General features: G+C 40.8%; 1 protein-coding gene across 1 annotated transcript in view; it reads right to left on the minus strand.

Annotated features, from left to right (window-relative positions):
* Nucleotides 1-23,769, minus strand: part of LOC109933513 (leucyl-cystinyl aminopeptidase) — an 86,190-nt gene that overhangs the window by 23,991 nt on the left and 38,430 nt on the right. Inside the window, exons 4-8 of the mRNA XM_048593713.1 lie at nucleotides 18,854-18,988; nucleotides 14,692-14,812; nucleotides 11,588-11,742; nucleotides 1,883-1,996; nucleotides 475-606 (exon numbers count right to left, since the gene is read on the minus strand). Of these exons, the coding sequence (XP_048449670.1) occupies nucleotides 475-606; nucleotides 1,883-1,996; nucleotides 11,588-11,742; nucleotides 14,692-14,812; nucleotides 18,854-18,988 (657 nt within the window). The remainder of the gene's footprint in view (nucleotides 1-474; nucleotides 607-1,882; nucleotides 1,997-11,587; nucleotides 11,743-14,691; nucleotides 14,813-18,853; nucleotides 18,989-23,769) is intronic.

A 23,769-nucleotide genomic window follows, 5' to 3' on the forward strand; every position in this document is an offset into this window, starting at 1 on the left:
ATGGAGCCTACTTTTCAGAGGCATACTATTGATGCTGCTTTGTGTTGCTTGTTGAGCTCTGACATCCTGCTCATCAGGTACTGCTTCCTTGGATATCTGGAATCAGACTGGAACCATTCCAAGTCAAATGACAGGGCTACCCCTCTAAATAGCTGGAACAAGGATGTGGGGCTCACATCAGAAATGCACTTCAAAACAAGGTTACTTAACTGGGGTTAATTCAAGTGCTCATCTGAAAACATGGACAACTGAAAGTTGATAATGGAGTTGTGGATTGCTTTCTAATCATCTTTCCTGCCTGTGGAGAAGTTTTGCTTCCACTTCCACTGAATATCCAGCCACAATAGGGTAAATCACATGTACACATGCATATGGACAGTTATGGAATTAGAACTAATATCATCAGTAGGCAAACCCACATTTATGTGCAACATAAATAATGATTTTTTAAAAATATAGTCTTTACAGATGTACCTTTTCATATGAAATTGAATCAAACATTTCCTCAATTTGTTCAGCAGTTTCAACTGGAGTAGAGACAGGATGGGAGGAATTCACTGAGTCCTTTTCCATTGCTTCAAATCGAGTACGTAAAAAGTGATCAGCCTACAAACAAATCACAAAAATAAAAAGGGATCTATTGTCTCTGCAACTAGTTGTTATTCTGCACATAATGACTGCAAGTGATATACTGAATCATTCATTTGAAAATCGGACAATATAGTATATCACACAACTTATATTTATAGTGTGCCTTTATCATAATGAAACATCCCAAAAGTTCTTCACAGGAGCATTCAAAAACGAAGTATGACAAGCCACATAAAATGCTATCAGGTCAGATGACAAAGACTTGTTCAGATAGATAAGTTTCAAGGAGTATTTTAAAGGCATAAGGTCAGGTACACACTGTGTACACGCACTAGAAATCAAACCCTGCTATTCCGGAATAGTCACAGAAGTAAAGATTTTTAAAAGTATGCAAAGATTCTATCAAAGATTCTGTCAACCTCTGCTCATTTTGGTTGTGTGTGTGTGGTGGTGGTTTCATAGATGTGTTCCTTATCACTGTTAATCGTATTCAGGAAACTCCAATGGAATACACCTACCAGTGAACAAACCTGTGGATCAGATTAATTTAATGGGAAAGTGAGGTCGTGTTGGAAAGACTGAGTTTACGTCTTATGCCACGTTTATGCAAGTGATGAGTGTGTTTGTGGTTGTACAAGACATACTTTTGTTGCACAGATGATTTACAGTTAAATATTTCATTTTATTTGAAGGATAACTTGTGTTTGCAAATGGTATTACTGGAAAAGATCACATATTTCCTTCAATACTTCTCTCTGTATTTTGAGAGCAAATTGTGGGAGTTGTGGAATATTTCTATGTTTGGTATCTGGTTCGTGGTGACTATACAGAGAAATGTGAGTAGGTAGATCAGCAATTTGACCAGTGTGCTGTGACAAGCTGATATTTCCAACAAAAAGCTACAAAGGATTATCAATCACCACTTATTTTCACAACCAATCATATGTACATAGGATTTTCCTCAATGGCACACTGATATAAGCAGTATAGCTGTACAAACTATCTGCTTCCTAACCGAATAGTCAAAAGCTCGATTCTAGCAGTTTTTTGCTGCTCAGCTACACTAACACATTTGAGAGGATTTACTTAACTTTTAACGATAGGAAACAACAAATATTGGAATGCAGAAGTACACTATTTGCCTCCTTTAGCTTTAATATACACTACTCCAGTTCTATGCATAAACTATAGTTATTAGGATTAAACATGAGTTTCAGAAAGACTCCTTCCCTGTTCGTGCTATGAACAATGCTTTCAAGATGAAACACAAATTAAAAATTATTTTACTTACCACTTCGAGTTCAGGGAATATTTTTTCAAGTGAAAAGAATTCCATAAAGGTGGCAAATCCTTCATTTAACCAAAGGTCATTCCACCATTCCATAGTCACCAGGTTGCCAAACCACTGAGAAAAATAAATTCAGGAAATATAGCAATTTTACACTTACTTTAATGCCAATCTACAATAAAACACATCATGAACAATTTCTGAAGAAGGGTCTAGACCTGAAACGTCAGCTTTCCTGCTCCTCTGATGCTGCTTGACCTGCTGTGTTCATCCAGCTCTATACCTTGTTATCTCAGATTCTCCAGCATCTGCAGTTCCTACTATCTCATGAACAATCCCTTAAATAGGTTATGCAACTGAAAGCTGGCAAGCTCCCTAGCTATTGAACAATGGTCTCCTATGTCTTCTAAATGGAAAAGAACATTATTAAACTTTTAAGTCCTTTTTTAAATAAAATTACTTAGTAAAACATAAAAAGAAGTGCAGATTGCAGACATTGAGAAATGTGAGTTAAAGTCAGATAAGCCAGTTTGGAGAATCTCACAACTCAATCCAAACTTCTGTAAGAATCGCTGATCTCCACCCAGAATTAATTAACCAACATCACAGATATTAAGCAGTTAGTCATCTTGTCACACTGGCTAACAAACACAAGTGATGTCCATTCTTGTGAAGATTGTTCTCTAAATATGTCTGCAAAGAATGTATTCTGCAAACAAAATAGCAACTTGACGTGGTCACCCTGCAAAAAAACAAGCTGACAAGAACATGGCCTTGTTGTTCCCAGTGATCAGAATTTAAAAAAAGAAGAAATTTCTGGTCCAGAGGTGATGGGTTCTAACAAAGGACTCCCACAACTTTTAGCCTGGAGCTGGAAGGTAAAATTGCTGGGGATCAGGTTTTACAGACAGGAGTTGTCTAGAACAAAGGAATGCTGATATGCAAGTCAGCCCACAAAAAGGGACAGGACGTGCAAGTTGTCTGAAAAAAAATGAGCTTAATATTCATACTTATTAATCTTGTCTAACCAAACATTTATAACTCTGACTTAAATGCTGGAGGAGCACATAAGAGACACGGTAACACATTTTCACAGTTAGATCATATTGTTACATCGCTAGGTAATACTCTTGGTAGCTAGATATTGGGGCAGTATGGACACACTCCTGAATGTAAGACATTCAGACTGGTTGATGGACGAAGTGCGGAACTCAGACAATATCTAAAACAGCCATAAAACCCAGTACAGCTAGTTTCAGTGCTTGTGATGCACAGTTTTCATGCAGGTGACTGTGAAATTGCTACTTGTTCTGCAGCATTCTAGAAGGACAAAACTGCAGCACATGTTGACAAGATATTGGGCTGTTGCACATCCTTCAAAACCTCTTTCTGTCTCCGAAGCTGGAATAAAGACTTTTGGCTTATTCATTTGTTTATGCTCAGAAAGCATGTGCCTGGTAACTGAACACCTCAGTTACGACTAGAGGCAGCTGCTTCCTGTCCCATATTTGTGATCTCCATCCTCCCTTCTTGCTCACTTTAATCAATACATCAGTAAGCACTGAAGATCCAATTTCATCAAGGGAAAGAGGAAGATCATGTCAGGCTGAAGAGGCAGGGAAAACCATTAGCCATTTTTGTTCCATTTAAATAAGTTAGACCCTACCACACCAAATCCAGCATAAACGAAGTACCCACCTTCACAGGAGGAACTCACTGCTCTAGACCAGCATTTTTGTTTCCTTATTTCAAGGGGGTTGGAGTGTAAGAGTAGGGAAATCTTGCTGCAACTGTACAAGGTGCTGGTGAGACCATATCTGGAGTAATTTGAGCAGTTTTGGTCCCCTTATTGAAGGAAACATATTTCACTGGAGGCAGTTCAGAGAAGGTTCACTAGGATCCCCAGTATGCAGGGATGGTCTTATGAACACCAATATCCCAGCAGGGAGGTTAGCTAGCACCACTCGGGGGCATTTAAACTAGTGGGGCAGGGGAGTTGGGAACCAGACCAGTAGGTCAGCAAGTGAAATGACTGATAAGGAGTCAGAGGCTAAGGCCACTAAGACTAAGAGGAAGAACAAACAGGGAGAGGTTACTGAACATGGTGGGACTGGCGGTCTAAGGTGTATTTTTTAAATACAAGGAGTATGACAGGTAAGGCAGATGAGCTTACAGCTTGGATTAATACATATAACTACGATGTCTTAGCTGTTAAAAAGATTTGGCTAAAAGAGGGACAAGACTGGGAGCTTAGCACGCTGAGATTTAGATATTTCAGGCAAGATAGAGAATGATGTAAAAGAAGTGGGGGAGTTACTGGGAGAATATCACAGCAGTACTGAGGGAGGACACCTTGGAGGGCTCATCCAGCAAGGTCATATGGTAGAGCTCAGGAACAGGAAGTGGTCAATTACTTTGATGGGATTGTACTAGAGGCTTTCCAACAACCAGTGGGGCAACAGAGGAACAGATATGTGGACAGATTGTGGAAAAATGTCAAAACAACAGGATTATTATTGTGGTGAGTGATTTTAACTTTCCCTATGTAGACAGGGCCTCGCTTCGTGCCAGGGACTTGGATTGGTAGAGGGGAGACAGAGCTTTTCCGGTGCGTCCAGGAAGGTTTTTTGGAACAAAACGTAAATAGTCCAACTAGGGAAGGGGCTACACTAAACTTGATATTAGGGAATGAGCCCTGCCAGGTGATTGAAGTTTCAGTGGGGAAACATTTTGGGAACAGTGACAACAATTCTGTATATCAGAGTTTATGCAAGCAAAAAGCACCTGCAAAAGTTTAAGTTGCCATTTTATTTTCACAAAACTATTATATTTTGGACAATATTTTCCTTAAAGAGTGAATCTTGACTTCATTTCATGTACACTTAATACTTTAGAAATGCAATATTCAATACACTGAAAATTTCCTCTGATCTTTAGTTCCCAACACTCAAATGTCAGTGGTTAAAAGCAGCTTTTGATGTAAATGTCTCCCACTTACTGAGCATGGCAGCAAGAATGCAGAGATCAAAAGACTTATTTCAGCTCCCATACAATGTAACACTGTTGCTTGAGATTGTGTTAAAAGTGCACTACCTCTACACCACTCTAAGTATTGTTATCCCTTTAAGAGTCAACCAGGCTTTCAGAATATATTGTAATCATTCAATATATTTTCCAGAATGGAAAACTTTATTCTCTGTTTAAGCTAGCAACAGGGGAGATTTTCCAGACATTTCTCCCTCCATTTGTTCTTCCTCTCAATTTACAGTTTAGCTAAAAGGAACAACCCTTTCACAGAGGCCTTTTGGAATTTTATTGAATTCTCCCCTACCTCAACCAACAGCACAAAAACAGAATATCTAGTCATTTTTGTATTGTTGTCTGTAGGGCATGTTTTACGGAAATTGATTGCTATGTTTCCTACATTGCAACAGATTCCACACCTAAAAAGTAGTTTATTTACTAAAGATGTTTGATGGTTGTGGAAGGTGCTATATAAATGGAAATCTTTTGTTTCCTTTAGCAATGACAAGTGGTACCTGTTGCTGTGTAAAAGGTTGACAATTAACTGCTACTTAACTAAAATGATTTGCTTTTGTGCTAGCTGACCCTGTACTTCATGTCAAAAGGCTTTGTTACAAGCTACAAAAAGAACAATAAGGAGATAGCAAGGACTGCAGATGCTGAAGTCAGAGTCAATACAGTGTGGAGCTGGAGTTTCACAGCAGGTCAGGCAGCATCAGAGGAGGAGGAAAGTTGACATTTCGGGTCAGGAGTTCTGAAGAAGGATCCTGACTTGAAACATCGACTTTCCTGCTCCTCTGATGCTGCCTAACCTGCTGTGTTCCTCCAGCTCCACACGGTGTTGAAAAAAAATTAACATGTTATTGACAGTAATACGGGGCACACCGTGAATAGATTACAAGGATGCAAGTTCCAAACACTGCTCAATCCAGACTCACAAACAATTTGTCCAGGGCGATAAAGGCAAAATACAATGAAACATACAAAGTTGTTCACTCAGGCACATAACTAGCATTCAATGGAGACAGAAAGGACTGCAGATGCTGGAAGCTGTCTGACCTGCTGTGCTTTTCCAGCTCCACGTTTTTTGACTAGCATTCATTGGTAAACATTACTGAGCAGCTCAACTAGACACCTCCACAGGTCAGGGGAACGAAAGACCAAAGGGACACCCAATTCTTGGAATAATGTCAAAAAGGAAACAAATGTTTATGCAAATCAAGATTACTTTCAATGTTGTATTCTTGCAAAAACACTGTAATAACAGTTCTCCCAAGACAGTGTCTGAATTAGATCAAGACTACAGTAGGTTGTTGCAAGATTTCAACTAAAGATTGTATGCTCCAGAGAGCCACAAGCTGAACATCCGCAGGAAATAAGAAAACGTAATCTGCCAGACAATGAGGCTTCCTGGCAGCTTGGAAAGTGTGCTGTTTACATCAAATCTAATTAATGTCACAAATCAGTGATCTTCTTTAGACATCATGATTCAATTTGTCAGTAACTTTTCCTGTTTAATGAAACAGACGTATTTTTGAAAGAAAAAAGAGTGTGCCTGTGGTGTACCACAACTTAAGGACAAAGTATGAAATTTAAAACATCATACTTGGAAACTGAAATCAAATGCTTGATGATCTTTAGCAAAGGATCATATCTACCGGTACAATACGCTCCAGACAGACACCTTATCATGTAAAGCAAAGTGAACCACAATATCCAACAGTGAAACAGATTTACTGCGAGATGTCAAAAACATATTGTTATGGTGCCTGATCAATTTTTACAGCCAAATTCTATACTGAATTGTTGAGTTTTGTACCATTTTATTAAAATTGCACTTTTTTTGTTATTTTTATGCACTGCATATCATGTTGAGGTCCTTCATGATCTCACTTCTTGCCCATTTTTGGAACTTTCTTTAGCCCTACAAAGCATGCACAATTATTTATTCTTCTGATCCAAAAGACCGTAGGAGGAGAAAGAAGATATTCAGCTTATCAGGTCTGCTCTGCCATTCAATGAGATCATGGCTGATTGATATTCCTCCCCTCCACTTTTCTGCCTTTTCCCCATAACCCCTGAATCCCTCACTGATTAAAATCTGTCAACCTCAGCCCTGAGTATTCTTATTGACCCAGTCTCAACAGTGCTTTGTGGTAAAAAAATTCCACAGATTCACCACCCTCAGATAAAATTTCCTCCTCATCTCTGTTTTAAATGGGTAATCTCTTATTCTGAAATTATATCCTCTGGTCCTAACACTCTCACAAGGCGAAACAACCTCTCCACTTATACCCTGTTAAGTCCCATATATGTTTCAATAATGTTTTGCCTTTCCTTCTTCTAAATTCTAATGAGTACAAGCGCAACTCAATTATTTGCTCCTCCTAAAAAATCCTTCCAACCCCAACATCAACTTAATGAGCCTTCAGTACGAGAGCTGATGGCTATTATCGCTGGACTGTTAATCCAGAAATTTCGTTAATGTTCTGAGGACCTGGGTTTGAATACTGCCACAGCAGATGGTGGAATTTGAATTCAGTAAAAAAAAATCTGGAATTATGAATCTACTGATGACCATGAAACCATTGTCGATTGTCAGAAAAACACATCTGGCACACTAATGCCCTTCAGGGAAGGAAATCGGTCATCCTCACCTGGTCTGGCCGACATATGATTCCAGACCCACAGCAATGTGGTTGACTCTGAACTGCCCTCTGAAACAAGTGACTCAGTTGAATGCATTGCCACAATGTCTCAACAAAGAAATGAAACTGGACGGACCACCTGGCATTGAACTAGACATCGGAAAAGACAATGGCAGAATTGTAGAATCCCGACTTTGTGGAAGCAGGCCATTTGGCCCATTGAGCCCACACTGACCTGCTGGAGAGCGTCCCACCCAGACCCATGCCCCTACTCTAGTAAGTCTGCATTTCCCATGGCCAATCCACCTACCCTGCACATCCCCGAACACTATGGACAATTTAGCATGGCCAATCAATCCAACCTGCACAACTTTGGACTGTGGGAGGAAACCAGAGCACCTGGAGGAAATCTACACAGACATGGGGAGACTGTGCGAACTCCACACAGACAGTAGCCTGAGGCCAGAATTAAGCCTGGATCCTTGGCGCTGTGAGGCAGCAGTGTTAACCACTGTGGCACCGTGCTGCCCCCTGTCAGCCCTGTCAGTCTTGCAACCATCCTCCTCAGTAACATTTGGGGGCTGGTGCCAAAACTGGGAGAGTTGTCTCATGGACTAGTCAAGCAACAGCCTGACATAGTCATACTCATGGAATCATACTTTACAGACAACATTAGAGACAACACCATCATCGTCCCCTGATAATGCCCTGTCCCACCAGCAGGACAGACCCAGCAGAGGTGGTGACACAGTGGTAGACTGTTGGGAGGGAGTTGCTCTGGGAATCCTCAACATTGACTCTGCACCCCATGAAGTCTTCAGGTTAAACATGGGCAAAGAAACCTATTGACTGAAAACAAAACAATGCTGGAGATCACAGTGGGTCAGGCAGCAGCCATAGAGAGAGAGCAAGGTAAAGTTTCGAACCTAGATGATTCTTCATCAGAGTCCGATGGTAATGGCTGAGCGGGCTAAATCTGATGAAGAGTCATCTAGACTCAAAACGTTAGTTTGCTCTCTCGCAATGGATGTTGCCTGACCTGCAGTGATCTCTAGCATTTTTTTGTTTCAGTGCAGATTCCAGCATCTGCAGTAATTTGCTCCTACAAGGAAACCTCCTGCTAATTACCACGTACCGTCCTTCCTCGGCAGATGAAGCAGTACTCTTCCACGTTGAAGCACTGAGGATGGCAAAGGCATAAAACATACTCTTGGTGGGACATTTCAATGTCCACCACCAAGAGTGGCTCAGCAGTTGGAGGGATCCTAAAGGACATAGCTACTAGACTGGGTCTGCAGCATGCGGTTAGGGAACTGATATGAGGGACAAACATACCTGACCACAACCTTACCAACCTGTTGGCTGCAGATGTATCGGTCCATGACATTATCAGTAACAGTGACCATTGCACAGTCCTTGTGGAGATGAAGTCCTGCCTTCTCATTGGGAATAACCTCCATTGCGTTGTGTGGCACTATCACCGTGCTAAATGGGATAGACTTCGCACAGATCTCGCAACTCAAGACTGGCATCCATGAGGTGCTGTGAGCCATCAACAGCAGCAGAACTGTACTCCAGCACAATCTGTAACCTCATGGCCCGGCATATACCCCACTCAACCATTCATCAAGGCAGGGGATCAACCCTGGTTCAATGAAGAGTGCAGGAGGGCATGCCAGGAACAGCACCAGGAATACCTGAAACTGAGTTGTCAACCTGATGCAGCTACCAAATAGGACTACTTGCACGCCAAACAACATAAGCAGCAAGTAACCACACAACCAATAGATTAGATCTAAGCTCTGCAGTCCTGCCACATCCAGTCGTGAATGGTGGTGGACTATTAAACAACTCACTGGAGGAGGAGGGTCCACAAATATCCCCATCCTCAAGGATGGAAGAGCCCAGAACATCAGAGCAAAAGCTAAGGCTGAAGCATTTCCAAAAATTTCCAAACAGAAGTGCTAATTGAATGATCCATCTCAGTCTCCTCCAGTGGTCTCCAGCATCACAGGTACCAGTCTTCAGCCAGTTTGGTTCACTCCATGTGATATCAAGAAACATTTGGAGGCACTGGATACTGTAAAGTCTATGGGCCCTGGAAACATTCCGGCAATAGTACTGAAGACTTGTGCTCTAGAATTTGCCGCTCCCCCAGCCATTCTCTTTCAGTACAGTTACAACTTTGGCATCTACCTGGCAATGTGGAAAATTGTCCAGGTACGTCCTGTACACCTAAAGCAGAACAAATTCAACCCGGGCAAATACCACCCCATCAGTCTACTCTCGATCATCAGTAAAGTGATGGAAGGTGTCATCAACAGAGCTATCAAGCAGCACCTGCTCAGCAATAATTTGCTCAGTGACACCCAGTTTGGGTTCTGCCAGGGCTGTTCTGCTCCTGACCTCATTACAGTCTTAGTTAAAACATGGACAAAAGAGCTGAATTCCAAAGCTGAGGTGAGAATGACAACCTTTGACGTTAACAGCACATTCGACCAAATATGGCATCAAAGAGTCCAAGCAAAACTGGAATCATTGGATATCAGGCAGCAAACACTCCACTGGTTAGAGTCATACCTGGCACTTTGGAAAATGGTTGTTGTTGTGGGAGATTAGTCATCTCAGCTCCAGGACATCTCTGAGGACTTTCTCAGAGCAGTGTCCTAGGCCCAACTATCTTCAGCTGCTTCATCATAAGATCAGAAGTGGGGATATTTTGCCAATGACTGCACAAACGTTCAGCACCATTTGTGACTCCTCAGATATTGAAGAAGTCCACATTTAAATGCAACAAGATCCGGACAATATCTAGGCTTGGGCTGAAAAGTAATATGTAACATTGATGCCAGGCAATGTCCGTTTCCAATAATAGACAATCTAACCACTGCCCCTTGACATTCAATGGTGTTATCATCACTGAATCCCCCACTATTAACATACTTGGGGTTACCACTGACGAGTAGCTCAACTTGATTCACCACAAACACAGTGGCTACAAGACCAGGTTAGATGTTAAGAATACTGCAGCGAGTAACTCACATCCTGACTCCCCAAAGTCTGTCCATCAGTTTTAAGGCACAAGTCAGGAATGCAGCCCCAACAACACTCAAGAAGCTTGACACCATCCAGGACAAAGCAGCCCGCTTGATTGGCACTACATCTACAAGCATTCGCTCCCCCACCACCAATGCTCAGTAGCAGCAGTGTGTACTATCTGCAAGATGCACTGCAGAAATTCACCAAAGGTTCTTAGACAGCACCTTCCAAACTCATGACACTTCCATCCAGAAGGACAAGAGCAGCAGATACATGGGAATAGCCCATCCTCTGCAAGTTCCCCTCTGAGTCACTAGCCTTCCTGACTTAGAAATATATCACTATTGCTTGACTGTCACTGGGTCAAAATTCTGGAATTCCGTTCTGTAACAGCATAGAAGGCCAAACCACAACACATAGGCTGCAGCAGTTCAAGAAGGCAACTCATCACACCTTCTCAAGGGCAATTAGGGATGGGAAATAATTGTTGGCCAGCTTGCTACTCCCACATCCCATGAGTGAAATACAAAACATGTCAGTATATCTTCCCTTAGATAAGGGGACCAACACTATGGTCTGATTAGCGCCTTGTATATAGATTTAGCAAGATCTCTTTATTTTTATGCTGCACTCCCTTTTAACATTCATTTTGCCTTCCCTATGATCCACTGAACTCGGATGTTACATTTTAGTGATTCATGCACGAGGACTCGCAAACCCCTCTTTGCTGCAGCTTTCTGCAGTCTTTCTCCATTTAAAAAATATTCAGCTCTTCTATTCTTAATCTTTACCTGGTGGACCTACATGTGACTTCAGATCCATAGTAATGTGGTTAACATTAAATGTCCTCTGCAATGGCCTAAAAAACATCTCAATTCAAAGACAATTTCCTTGTCAAAATGGCATACATCCCACATAATAATTTTTTTTTGGAAATGGCATTTATTGTCTGCTTGAAATGTTTATTACAAAAAATATGGAAACTTAAACAAAATACCTGATGAGCCAATTCATGAGCAATCACCATAGTGACTATCTGTTTGTCCAGTATTGATGCAGTCTCTTCTTTGTAAAGGAGTGCTATTTCTCGGAAAGTGATTAGACCCCAATTTTCCATGGCTCCTGCTTCAAAATCAGGGATAGCTACCAAATCTGGGAAAGGAAAACATCATAATACAATAATCAATGCCATACCTTGCACAAGGTTAATTTAGTGAGCTAATCTCCTCTTAATGAACAGAGCAGAACTTCAAAATACATGCTATATAGCTACAGAGATTTTGTTTTACAAACCCAAAATACTGTGGATAGTGGAAATCTGAAATAAAAACAGAAAATGCCAAAAATAATCAGCATGTCATGCATTATCTGTGAAGAGAGAAACAGAGTTAACTTTTCAGGTCAACGATCTTTTTATCAGTTTGGGTTTCTCATTCATTAGGTCAAGTAACATCAATAGGTGAGGCTTTCTTTATACTGTGATCAGTCTAGCACTCATGTTTGCCAATGATTGTGCCACAATTGACAAGAATAGGGGTAGGCAAAATATCAAGGGATATGGGCCAAAAGCAGGGAAAACAGGGTTGAGGAATGGATCAACCATGATCTATATGAATGGCAGAGGAGACTAGATAGGCTTATGTCTATTCCTATTTTCAATTTGCAATGTCTCTGGTGACAGTGAAATATAATTTAAGAAATTTGAATGTGATATAATCTATATGTTGAAGCTTTGGCATATGCAAGTATGTACAATATGGAACAGTCCTGAGATCCCACAAAGAATGTAGATTGATCGACTCATTTATTTGAAGGGTATGTGATATGAAAAGCTGATTTTAAAAAGGCCATGACATTTGTTATGACTCGGAAGAGGAAATGATAGTTGATGCCCTTCCTTCGCATGAGAACTGTAGGAGGCAAATGCACAAGGATTCACTGCTAACATGTTGTCACCCAACAGCCAGATGTAGAATAGGAGAATAAACAGCAGAATTCTCATGAGCACAGAGAGATAAAATGAAAACAATTAGGCCAATTCCTTTCTGCCTCACCAATTTCACACATGCACTGTATTTATTTTTCTTATTTGTAAATATTTTTCCTGCCTACCAGTCAACCATTGACTCATATGCCTTTTCTATACAGTTAACTACCTTTACTTTCAAATAAAAGTTTAGAAATGTATAAGTTTGGAGAACTTAGCGCTAGTTTTTGATGGCTGCCATGGTTTCCTATGAGAGATAGTATGAACTTGCCCAAACTCTAGGACGTTCCTAGAATCTCAGGTGTCCTTGGGACACAAGATATTTGTTGCTGAACTTTGGGGTAATGGGTACTGGCTGAGCCAGAAAATGGTGAGAGATTCTGGGTAACTCAGGGAGTAGTCAGAGATGATCCTGTGATTGATACCAAGAAGATAGAGAAGTTAGCTGAGAAGGAGGGAATGGTTATGCATGAGGAGAATATTACATGGTGAGAAAGATCAAAGCAAGATAAGAGGACAATGCTCATGATGGAAAGACATATGGAAGAAAATGCAGAGGAGGCAGTGATTGTTGATTGGCTGTTAGAGTTCAAACATACAGTGCGGGTCAAAAAGTTGATAAGCCTCTGACAAATGTGCTAGGAGGGAAAGTCAACAAGTGAGAAGAGGATAAGACAGTGGGGGCTGCCACTTGTGAAGAGACAACATTAGGCACCTCCATGTGCCCTTCTGCGAAATTCAAGGGAGACACAGGGATGGGGGTGGATACTGTGCTTCCCCATAATGGAGCCAATCTTCACATGGCGGCAGGAGACAAGGTAGGAACAGTAATCTTATTGGGCTGGCCACTAGGTGTGGTAATGACTGAAGTTGAGCTGAATTGACAGCCTTCATTCTATCTGCAGTATGGTAATGTTCATACAGTTAAAAAACCTCCTGTGTTTTGCCATCCTCTTTAGTTATGTATATATCTGCAGAAAATAAAAATCTGACCAAACTGACATCTATTACTGCAGGAGCACTGTCTTGTTATGGGAAATACACCTCCGTGAGAATATCATTAATACATTTTAAACAGACCTCCAAAGAGGGCTATTTCCCTCAAGCCATCAGAGTGAACTTGCCAGTTTAGTGCTCAATTACAGGTTGTTTTTAACAGTTGAGCAGTAAAATACTAATTTTTTTTTCCAGTGGAAAATCAATTGAGAAACTAATTTTAGTCATTCACAACTGACAGGGAAAAGGAAATGAACTGACTCACTGTACCATCTATTCCCTTGGCTCTCTTTATTTATGTAGGCACAAAGTAAATAACATTCTTCAGTCTTTGTGAAATTCTGAAATAGCTGCATCAAGAGCTGAAGATCTGCTTGACAAATTCTGCAGTAAAGAAACAGCTTCCATGGACTAAGTTGGGGTTGCAGCCTCTCAAATACAATGTTGAAGAATGCCCAATGAAACATTGTGCTGGACATTCAGCAAATTAATTCCCAACATGTAAAATTAAACATGAACTCTGAAAGTATCATCATATTTAATAGCACAAAAGAAGTACAGGTGCTTGTTCTATTTGACAAATTGGATTGTTAGCTAAGATGAAGTCTACTTGTATGGTGTGATACACGGTCAGGCCATGCAATAATCCTTCGAAGTGCACATACCCTACTAAAGAAGTCAAAGGGAACATGGAAGGTGGCCAACTTTCAATTCTTATGCTTGTTGGTGCAAATGTTGTTACTTCAACCAAATCAAGGTTTTGCCTAGCTTTGGTTTGTAAATCATATCCAATTGCTTCACTCAGGGCTTAAGACATTCTTCAATATGTCATACCAGTCAGATGAGTAGGGCTTTCTTTTAAGCATGCAGGCTGTACGTGCATTCGTAAGCCAATGTACAAACATGAAACTAAACCCCAAATGAGGTCACAAGCATGGCTGTCCTTTAAGCCTTCCAGTGTTAGGTCATATAACATTTAACATACTGTCTGACATTTGAACACTTCAACAAATATCATAATGCACTAGGTTCATTTAAGGCTATTTTCAGTCTCTGTTTTGGACAGACAGCAGCAGCTTGTCCAAACTTCATTATGAAAAATGTTTATTCTAACTTACCCAGTTTCGTTAAGGGATAGGATATATTAAAAAAGTCTTCATAAAACTTCAGAAGCTTCACTGATGCTTCTAATGCATAATACATTTGATCCATCTTGTCAGGAACAGCATATATGGATACCTGGGTAAATTCAAGAGGACAGGATCAGAATTGTTTCATCACAAGTGAGTTATATTGCCAGAAAACCTCTTGAATGCAGTGAGCTGACAGACCATTAGTCTTTTAAAGACAATCTCCATGGGCAGGACACCCTTCATTGGCTATTGTGGTAGCCTTGTGATAAGGTGGACAGACAAGATGATTGAACTGGCAGCCCAACACTAAACATCAACAACGTGAGCCGTGAGCAACAGCAGTGTAAGTCTACATTATAATATGCAACCTTCTGATTCAGTACATCTGTTACGCTTTATGCATAAACCAGGGCAAGCCCACAGTTAATGAATTAGAGAAAGAACTTTGTGTTTTTACCAGATCCAGTTCAAGACTGTGTTGGACAACTAGGTGACCAGCAGAAAAAGATGGTTGAATTAATATCTACACCGTGAACCAACAGAACCTGACATACATGCACAAGACTATTCCAAAGGTGCTGAGTGAATATTTCTCCCTAGCCTTCTCCTGAGGTCCCCATTATCATACCAACCAGTGTCTAGCTAATTTGTTTATGGGACATAAAGTGAAGCAGCTGAGTGTACAGTATGCTGCAAAGACATCAATGCCCAATGAAAATCTGTGTAGAAAAAGAGATTTCAACTGAACAATGGCATTGGTGAAAGGTTGTCAGGTACATCCCATCAACAAAAACAAGGGAAATCTAACTCAACCAACTGGCATTCTATTAATCTCCTTTCAATCATGCAGTAAACTGAAGCAAGGAATCATCAATGTTACCATCAAGAAACATCTACTCGCTAATAATCTGTTCACCAATGGTCAATTCTGGTTCTGCTCAGGTCCTGACCCTCATCACCACCTTAGAATCATAGAATTATACAGCACAGAAGAAACCTTTCAGTATATCAGTCTGTACTGCTAAGGATTTAGGATTACCTACACTCATCCTACTTCTTTTAGCAAACAGGATTAAAGAGACTTCCAACACTTTTTATACATATTTAAAAGCAAGAAGGTAGCCAGGGAAAGGGTTGGCCCACTCAAGTACAAAGAAGGGAATCTATGTGTGGAGCCAGAAGAGGTAGGTGAGTTCCTAAATGAATGCTTTGGGTGGGTATTCACCAGAGAGAAGGAATTGGTGGAGGATGATCTCAGGGAAGGGGGTGTCAAGTTTCTAAGCCAAGTTGCTATTAAAAAGGAAGAGGTGTTGTCCATCTTATAAAGTATTAAGGTAGATATGTCCCCGGGTCATGATGGGATCTATCCCAGGATATTGAGGGAGGCAAGAAACAAATTGCTGGAGCATTGACAGACATGTTTGTATCCTCTTTGGCCACAGGTCAGGTGGCAGAGGACTGGAGAATAGCTGATGTTGTCCCATTGTTTAAGAAGGGTAGCACTGGAAATTACAGACGTGCAAATTTCACGTCAGTGGTAGGGAAATTATTCAAAACGATTCTCAGGGACAAGATCTATATGCTTTTAGAACCAGATGGACTTATTAGCAGCACACAGCATGGTTTTGTGCAGGACAGGTCATGCCTCACTAACTTGATCAAGTTTTTTGAGGAGGTGATAAAAATTACTGATAAGGGAAAAGCGGTTGATGTTGTCTACACGGACTTCAGTAAAGCCTTTGACAAGGTCCCTCATGGCAGACTGGTACAAAAGGTGAAGTATCAGGGGTGAGCTGGAAAAATGGATACAGAACTGGCTTAATCATAGGAGACAGAGGGTAGCTGTGGAAGGATACTTTTTGGAATAGAGGGCTGTGACTAGTGATGTTCCACAGGAATCAGTGCTGGGACCTCTGCTGTTCGTGGTCCACATTAATGATTTGGAGGAAAACATAGCTGGTCTAATAAGGAAGTTTGCAGACGATACAAAGATTGGTGGAGTTGCAGATAGTGAGGAGGATTGTCAGAGGATACAGCAGGATATCGATCAGCTGGAGGCATGGGCAGAAATATGGCGGTGGAATTTCATTCGGACAAATGTGAGGTGATGCATTTTGGAAGGTCAAGTACGGCTGGAAATTATACAGTGAATGGCAGAACCCTCAGGAGTAATGATCTGCAGAGGGATCTGGGTGTGCAGGTCCACAGATCACTGAAGGTGGCAGCGCAGATAGATAAGGTAGTAGAAAAGGCTAATGGCAAGCTTGCCTTCATTGGAAGGGGCATTGAGTATAAGGATAGAAAAGTTATGCTGCAGCTTAATAGAACTTTAGTGAGGCCACACTTGGAATATTGCATACAGATCTGGTCACCACACTACCAGAAGGATGTGGGTGCTTTGGAGAGGGTATAGAAAAGGTTTACCAGGATGTTGCCTGGTGTAGAGGATTTTAACTATAAAGAAAGGTTGGACAAACTGGGTTTGTTTTCACTGGAACACAGGAGATTGAGGGATGGCCTAATAGAAGTTTATGGAATTGTGAATAGCATGGATAGAGTGGAAAGTATGAGGCTTTTCCCCAGCAATTACTGAGGGACACAGGTTCAAGGTGCGGAGGGAGGGAAGTTTACATGAGATGTGTGAGGCAGGTTTTTCACACAAAGGGTGGTAAGTGCCTCGAACGCATGTCAGAGGAGGTGGTGGAAGCAGATACAATAGCAGCTTTCAAGAAGCACCTCAACAGATACATGAATAGGAAGGGAGTAAAGGGATACGGATCCTGTAAGTGAAGACAATTTTAGTATGGAAGGGCAAAATGTGTCATTGCAGGTTTGGAGGGCCAAAGGACCTATTCCTATGCTATTCTTTGTTCCTCCCCATACTAGGCCCACAATCTTGAATGTTATGACACTTCAAGTCTTCAACCGAGTACTTTTTACAGGTTGTGAGGCTTCCTGCCTCAACTATCCTCCAGCAGGGCATTCCAGAACTCCGGCACCCTATGGGTGAAAATCTTTTCCTCAAATCCTCTTTATCTAAGGGAGCAAGAGTTGAATGTCAAAAAGATGTGAAGGTAATGTCACATCATTCAACTTAGTAACACATCAAAGAGTTTCAGCACAAATGAAATCAACAGGTGTCCAAAGGAACTGCTGTTAGATAGCTGGCACCTTACCTGGTAACAAGGCAGATGTTTACTGTTGTTGATGCCAGTTGCTAGAACTCCAGAATATTATGGCAGGAGTTCCTCAGAGATGTGTCTTTCACCCCAACCACCTCCAGTTGCTTTATCAATGATGTTCACTTTTGATTCTAAGGTCATGAATGGGGCTGTTCACTGATAATATCAGAGCTCCTTTGACAATAAAGTGACCTTAGTCACCTAGACTCAGGGTAGGTAGTAGCAAGTTAAAATTGTAACACAACATGATGCATTCTGAACATCTCAAACAAGAGAATACCCACTAACGTTTCTTGATCTTTAGCTACACCAGTTTCTTAACATCTGTATCCTGTGGATTGCTATTCACCAGAATTTGAATTGCACCAACCACATCAACAGTGTACCTGCAGGACGGTGGGAGGGCACTAATATCCTGCTCCCTCAAAGTCTTGCCACCATCTCACAAGACTCAAGACTGATAGAATGCTCACTATGCATTTAGACAGATTCAGGTGCAACTATCAATATGTCTGTCCGTCTCCAGGATGCATCAGTTAGCTTTATTAATGCTTCTACAAATGGACTGAATGCTCACTCCTTCCACCACTGGTACACAATGACTGCTGTGTCTACAATCTACAGAATGTCAGGCAATAACTCAGCAAAGTTATATTATTAACACCTGCTTCTGTTGCAACCTCTACCATCAGAAAAAAAACAAAATCAGCAATATTGTGAGTACGGTATCACTTCAATGTTACATATTACCTAGACTTGGACTCAATGTCTACTAGATTGTCATCACTAGGTCAGATCGTAGAACTCCTAACAAACACCTTTATGGGATTACCATTAGTGCGACAACTGCATTGATTCAAAGAGAAGGCCAGCTATCATCTTCTTGGAGGAATGGGGAGAGACAATAAATGAAGCCTTTCCTGCAATGAAGTAGAAGTAACTACTACAGAATAGTAAAGACTTACCAGAGTTCCACTTTCAGTGAACTGGCTGACATTCTTCAATTCAGCCACAATAAATGCCACCAGGTAAGTGCTCATGTTTAAACTTTCTGCAAATGTGTCTTGAAACAGTCCATTGTCAAGTGATGTTGTAGCATCCTAGAAGAGATTGTACAGATATATTGATCATCAAACATTTTCTGCAGTGTTTTAAGACCAAAGGCTGTAAGACATAGGAGCAGTCATCAGCCATTTAGGCCATTGAGTCTGCTCCAGCAACAAAATCATGGCTGTTCTGATAATCCTCAACTCCACTTTCCTGCTTTTTTCCCATAACCCTTGATTCCCTAACTGATAATAAAAAAGTTTCTACCTGATTCTTGAATGTTCTTAGTGACTCAGCCTCACTAACCCTCAGCAGTAAAGAATTCTTCAGATTCACTCATCTCTGAGAGAAGAAATTCCTCTTCATACCTGTCTTAAATATGCAACTCTTATTCTGATCTTATAGGGGTGGCATGGTGGCATGGTGGCTCAGTGGTTAGCACTGCTGCCTCATAGCACCAGGGTCCCAGGTTCAATTCCACCCTCAGGTGACTGTCTGTGTAGAGTTTACACATTCTCCCTGCATCTGTATGGGTTTCCTCCCACAGTTCAAAGATATGCAGGCTAGATGGACTGGCCATGCTAAACTGCCCATAGTGTTCAGGGATGTGTAGATTAGGGGGGTTATAGGGGGATGGGGCTGGGTGGGAAGCTCTGAGGGTCAGTGTGGACTTGTTTGGCCAAAGGGCCTGTTTCCACACTGTAGGGATTCTACAATTATGGTCTCTGGTCCTAGACTCTCCCACAAGCAGAAATGGCCTTTTTGCATCTAACCTATCACAAGGCTTCTTAAAATCTTGGATGTTTAAATAAGTTTGCCTCTCAGGTCTTCTAAATTCCAAAGAGTACACGCTTAACCTCTCTTCTGAAGATAGTCTCTCCATACCTTGTATGAGCCTAGTGAATCTTCCCTGGTCTGCTTCCAATGTCAGCACATCTTTCCTTAGATAAAGGACCCAAAACTATTCACAGTATTCCAGTTGTGGTCTGACTACTACCTTATATAGATTTAGCAAAAACACCCAACTATTGTATTCTATTCTCTTTGAAATAAAAGCCAATTGCTCACTTTTTGTGATTTAGGGACAAAGACTCCCCAAATCTCTCTGTTCTGTTTCTTCCTGCAGTCTTTCGACATCTAAATAATATTCAGCTCCTCTATTTTTCCTGCCAAAATGCACGACCTCACATTTTCCCACATTATTTTCCATCTACCAAATTTTTGCCCTCTCACTTAACCTGTCCATATCCCTTTATGTCATCCTTACCGTTTGCCTTCCCACCGATTGCTGTGTCACCTGCAAATTTGTCTGTCATACATTCACTAATTTGCATTTTTAAAGACAACCTAGCTTTCAAAGGAATAAATTTCTTGCATTTATTTCATTCTGAAAAAAGTAGTCTAGACACAGTGTTGGAAAACCAAACTGAAACCCATCCTTGGGAAGAGGAAAGGGAGCAACTAACTGCAGTGACATCTTGAAGCTCATCTAGACAGACACACTGAAATTCCATTGTTTTTCTGAACCTCATCGCATTATAGCTTTGGCATCCTTGGTCCTATTTAGTGTTATACGCAATAAATGTAACAAAGGACTTAACTATTGGTCCAGTCAGAAAGTCACTGGTTAACAGATTAGTATAAACCTGGAACAAAGTGGAAAGAATCTCAACCCTACCCGACTTACTTTAACCACTGCAGCTGCATTCTACTCTTGAAACCATTTTCTGATATCCTGTAGCCTAATTCAGTAACCAAAAACAAGCGATTTTTCAGCATTCCAGATCTCACCAAGAAAACACACCTCAGGTCAATACAGGAGCTGGAATAAAGAAAATATACTCTACAGTACCACAGGAGGGTTAGAAGAAGTTGTATCAACAAACCCCTGCTTTGAAGTCCACATTTTACTTAAGCCGTCTGCACATTTTGGAGAACCCGATTGTAAAACTTTAAGCCAGAATCAGGAAACTGGTCTATTTTTTGACTCCCATCCAAGCTGCCTGCCTGTCCTTCTAAGAGCTCCGTGTAGGGTGCGAGAGCTCTGCTCCTAAAACTGAAAACAAGCGCTATTTTGGGAATGTAGATGAAGAGAAAACATCACTGGAATGCCTTGTAATGTTAGGTTCTGGAAACAGCCTAATCATTATCACCAGAAACAACTACGGTTCTAACCTTCGTGCAATTAGGCCTTCTGGCTTAATATTTCAGTTCTTCACATAGAATTATTAACACTTGTAATAATTAATCCAATTTTAAATTTGTGCCCATATTTATAACAAGATTCTTGACTGTTGCATAATGGAAAAGAATTTTTTTTTTAACTTGCTGGAACTGCACTTTCTTCATACTTCATTCATAGAGTTATAGAATCCCTACAGCGTGGAAACAGGCCATACCGATCCTTCGAACAGCATCCCACCCAGACCCACCCCCTACTCTATCTTTGCCACCACGCATTTCCCATGATTAACCCACATAGCCTGCATATCCCTGGACACTATGGGCACTATTAACATGGCCAATCCACCTAACTGGTACATCTTTGGACTGTGGCAGGAAATTGGAACACTCGGAGGAAACCCACGTAGACATGGAGTAAATGTGCAAACTCCACACTGATAGTCACCCGAGAGTGGAATTGGACTCAGGTCTCTGGCGCACTGCTAACCACTGAGCCGTGCTTCAAACAAAAATTGTATCAATGACTTTGTGTAGAAGATGAACTGCTTGGCAATACACTGCACCTCCCACTTTGACTGATTTCTGTACTGTTTGTTAGTCCAAGTTTGTGCTCAAGGGGACACTATCACTGCAGAACCATTGTTAACTTTAATACAATACTTCAACAGGCCACAATCTTCTACAAATAATATCTAAAGAAATCAGTCTTGTTAAGTGCACATAACAGAAATTTATATTCAGAGTTCTAATTCACACATAAGTGGGATAGCAACTTCAGTTCTCATTTTAAATGAGCTTGCAGTCATGTAACTAATAAGCTCATTAAGAAGCAAAATACTGTAAATGCTGGAAACCAAAAGGAAAAGCTGAAAACAACACGTCAATAAGATACGCCAATGCAGTCTGCAGATGCTAAATGCTCTGACGTCACGCTCATGCCCACTTGTTCATGAAATGCTGTTATCTGACTTGTGGATTGTTATTGTTCTAGCACAGTTCTAAACTGTTCTATGTTACAAGAAAGTACAAGGGCAGGAAAAATTGAATTATAGGAATTAATACCAAAAATGACTGGGACATAAATGAAAGAAATAAAAATTGATAAATTAAAATGTAGCCTTCCTTCTTATTCTGAAGGTATCAACTGCGATGAAATACTTACGCCTAGATGTCAGAGATATTCTGGTACCTTGTTTAAGTTGCAACTTTTCACCAGAATCTAAATGAATGTCAGGATTACTTGAATCATCAGGGAAGTAAACATTGCAGCAAAGGCAAGAATTGCAGCCTTATGTGATGTCTAAATATGCACTTCCAAAAAACCTGATGTTTTCTTTCATTGCCTCCCAGCCAACTGAACACTACATGCTGTTGTAATCAGCTAACATGGTTCTATCTCCTGTTTATTGTAGGTTGTACTATGCTGGGGGAATTTATTTTGAATTTTTGAAAGCTTTCTCCTTTCCAAAACAAAAGCATGCATCAGAACAACAGCTGGAATAATACATTCTACTCTGACAAACGTAAGGAATGTAATAGGAATATTCAATTCCTCACAGTAACTCTAACGTCAAACAGTGCTGACAAGGTTGCTCTCTCATTATTCTACTGATTTCATTCTTCTTTTTGCTTCTCCGAAATGCACTGACTCCACATAGTAATTCTTCTTTAATGAGCCTGAGTAGCAAGTTTGAAGGTTATCATAGGGAAGGCCAACTATCTCCACACATATCCATTACCAGCAACAGCATTCATCGGGCAATAAACCAGCAGCAAGAACCTGGCACATTTTGAATAGTGAGATCAACTACATTCTCCATTGACAGATGTTATATGATGTTATATAACTTTCATCTATAATTCCCCTTTCTTAAGTCTCTGAAAGTGCAATTGCTTCCAAAGTTCACGCCTAACTTTCTAGTAACTCCATATACAAATTGCTTCAATTAAGTTTCAGCACCACGGTACATCGTGAGTGACTGGAAAGCATTATCCTTCCCATTCCTTCTAAAAGTCTTTGCGCCCTTTGGCATTGTCAAGTCAAATATCCTTCTACAACTCCTCTCTTTATCCAGCTTCACTTACCTGCTCTCACCTTTATTCACTCTTGCCTCTGCAATCACAGAAAACTTCCAGTAATGGCTTTATTTTCCAAACACATGCCATTATCTTTACAATCAAACAAATTTCTATCTATGGTTCCCTCTTCTTCCTTTACTCCATGTTGCTCCTTGGCAATATTACCTCAAGCATAACACCCCACATACACGCTGACAACACATAGTTCTACCTCATTACCAATTCTAAATCCAAATTGTTAGACAGCTTTTCCAACATGGCTGAGCAGGAACTTACTCCAATTAAACATTGCCTTTTCTCCTGCCAACAAACATTGTGACAATGCCACCAATTTCCTTGTCCTGTCCCACCCTTATATAGAATGTTTGTCACTCTAGCATCCTATTAAATCTCAAGCTTTTATCTTGTGTTGTCTCATCACAAACACTGCCCACTTTGACCTTCCTCATTTTAAAAATCTCCATCATTATTTGTCCCCATCTGCTATCAAAATCTTCATTCACTTGAGCCATAAAACAGTATGTTGGATTAGCCTCCCTGTTATACTCATGAAGTTACTATATTTACATAG

The sequence above is a fragment of the Rhincodon typus genome, chromosome 3 (assembly GCF_021869965.1).
Source record: "Rhincodon typus isolate 14 chromosome 3, sRhiTyp1.1, whole genome shotgun sequence".
Taxonomy (NCBI): Eukaryota; Metazoa; Chordata; class Chondrichthyes; order Orectolobiformes; family Rhincodontidae; genus Rhincodon; species Rhincodon typus.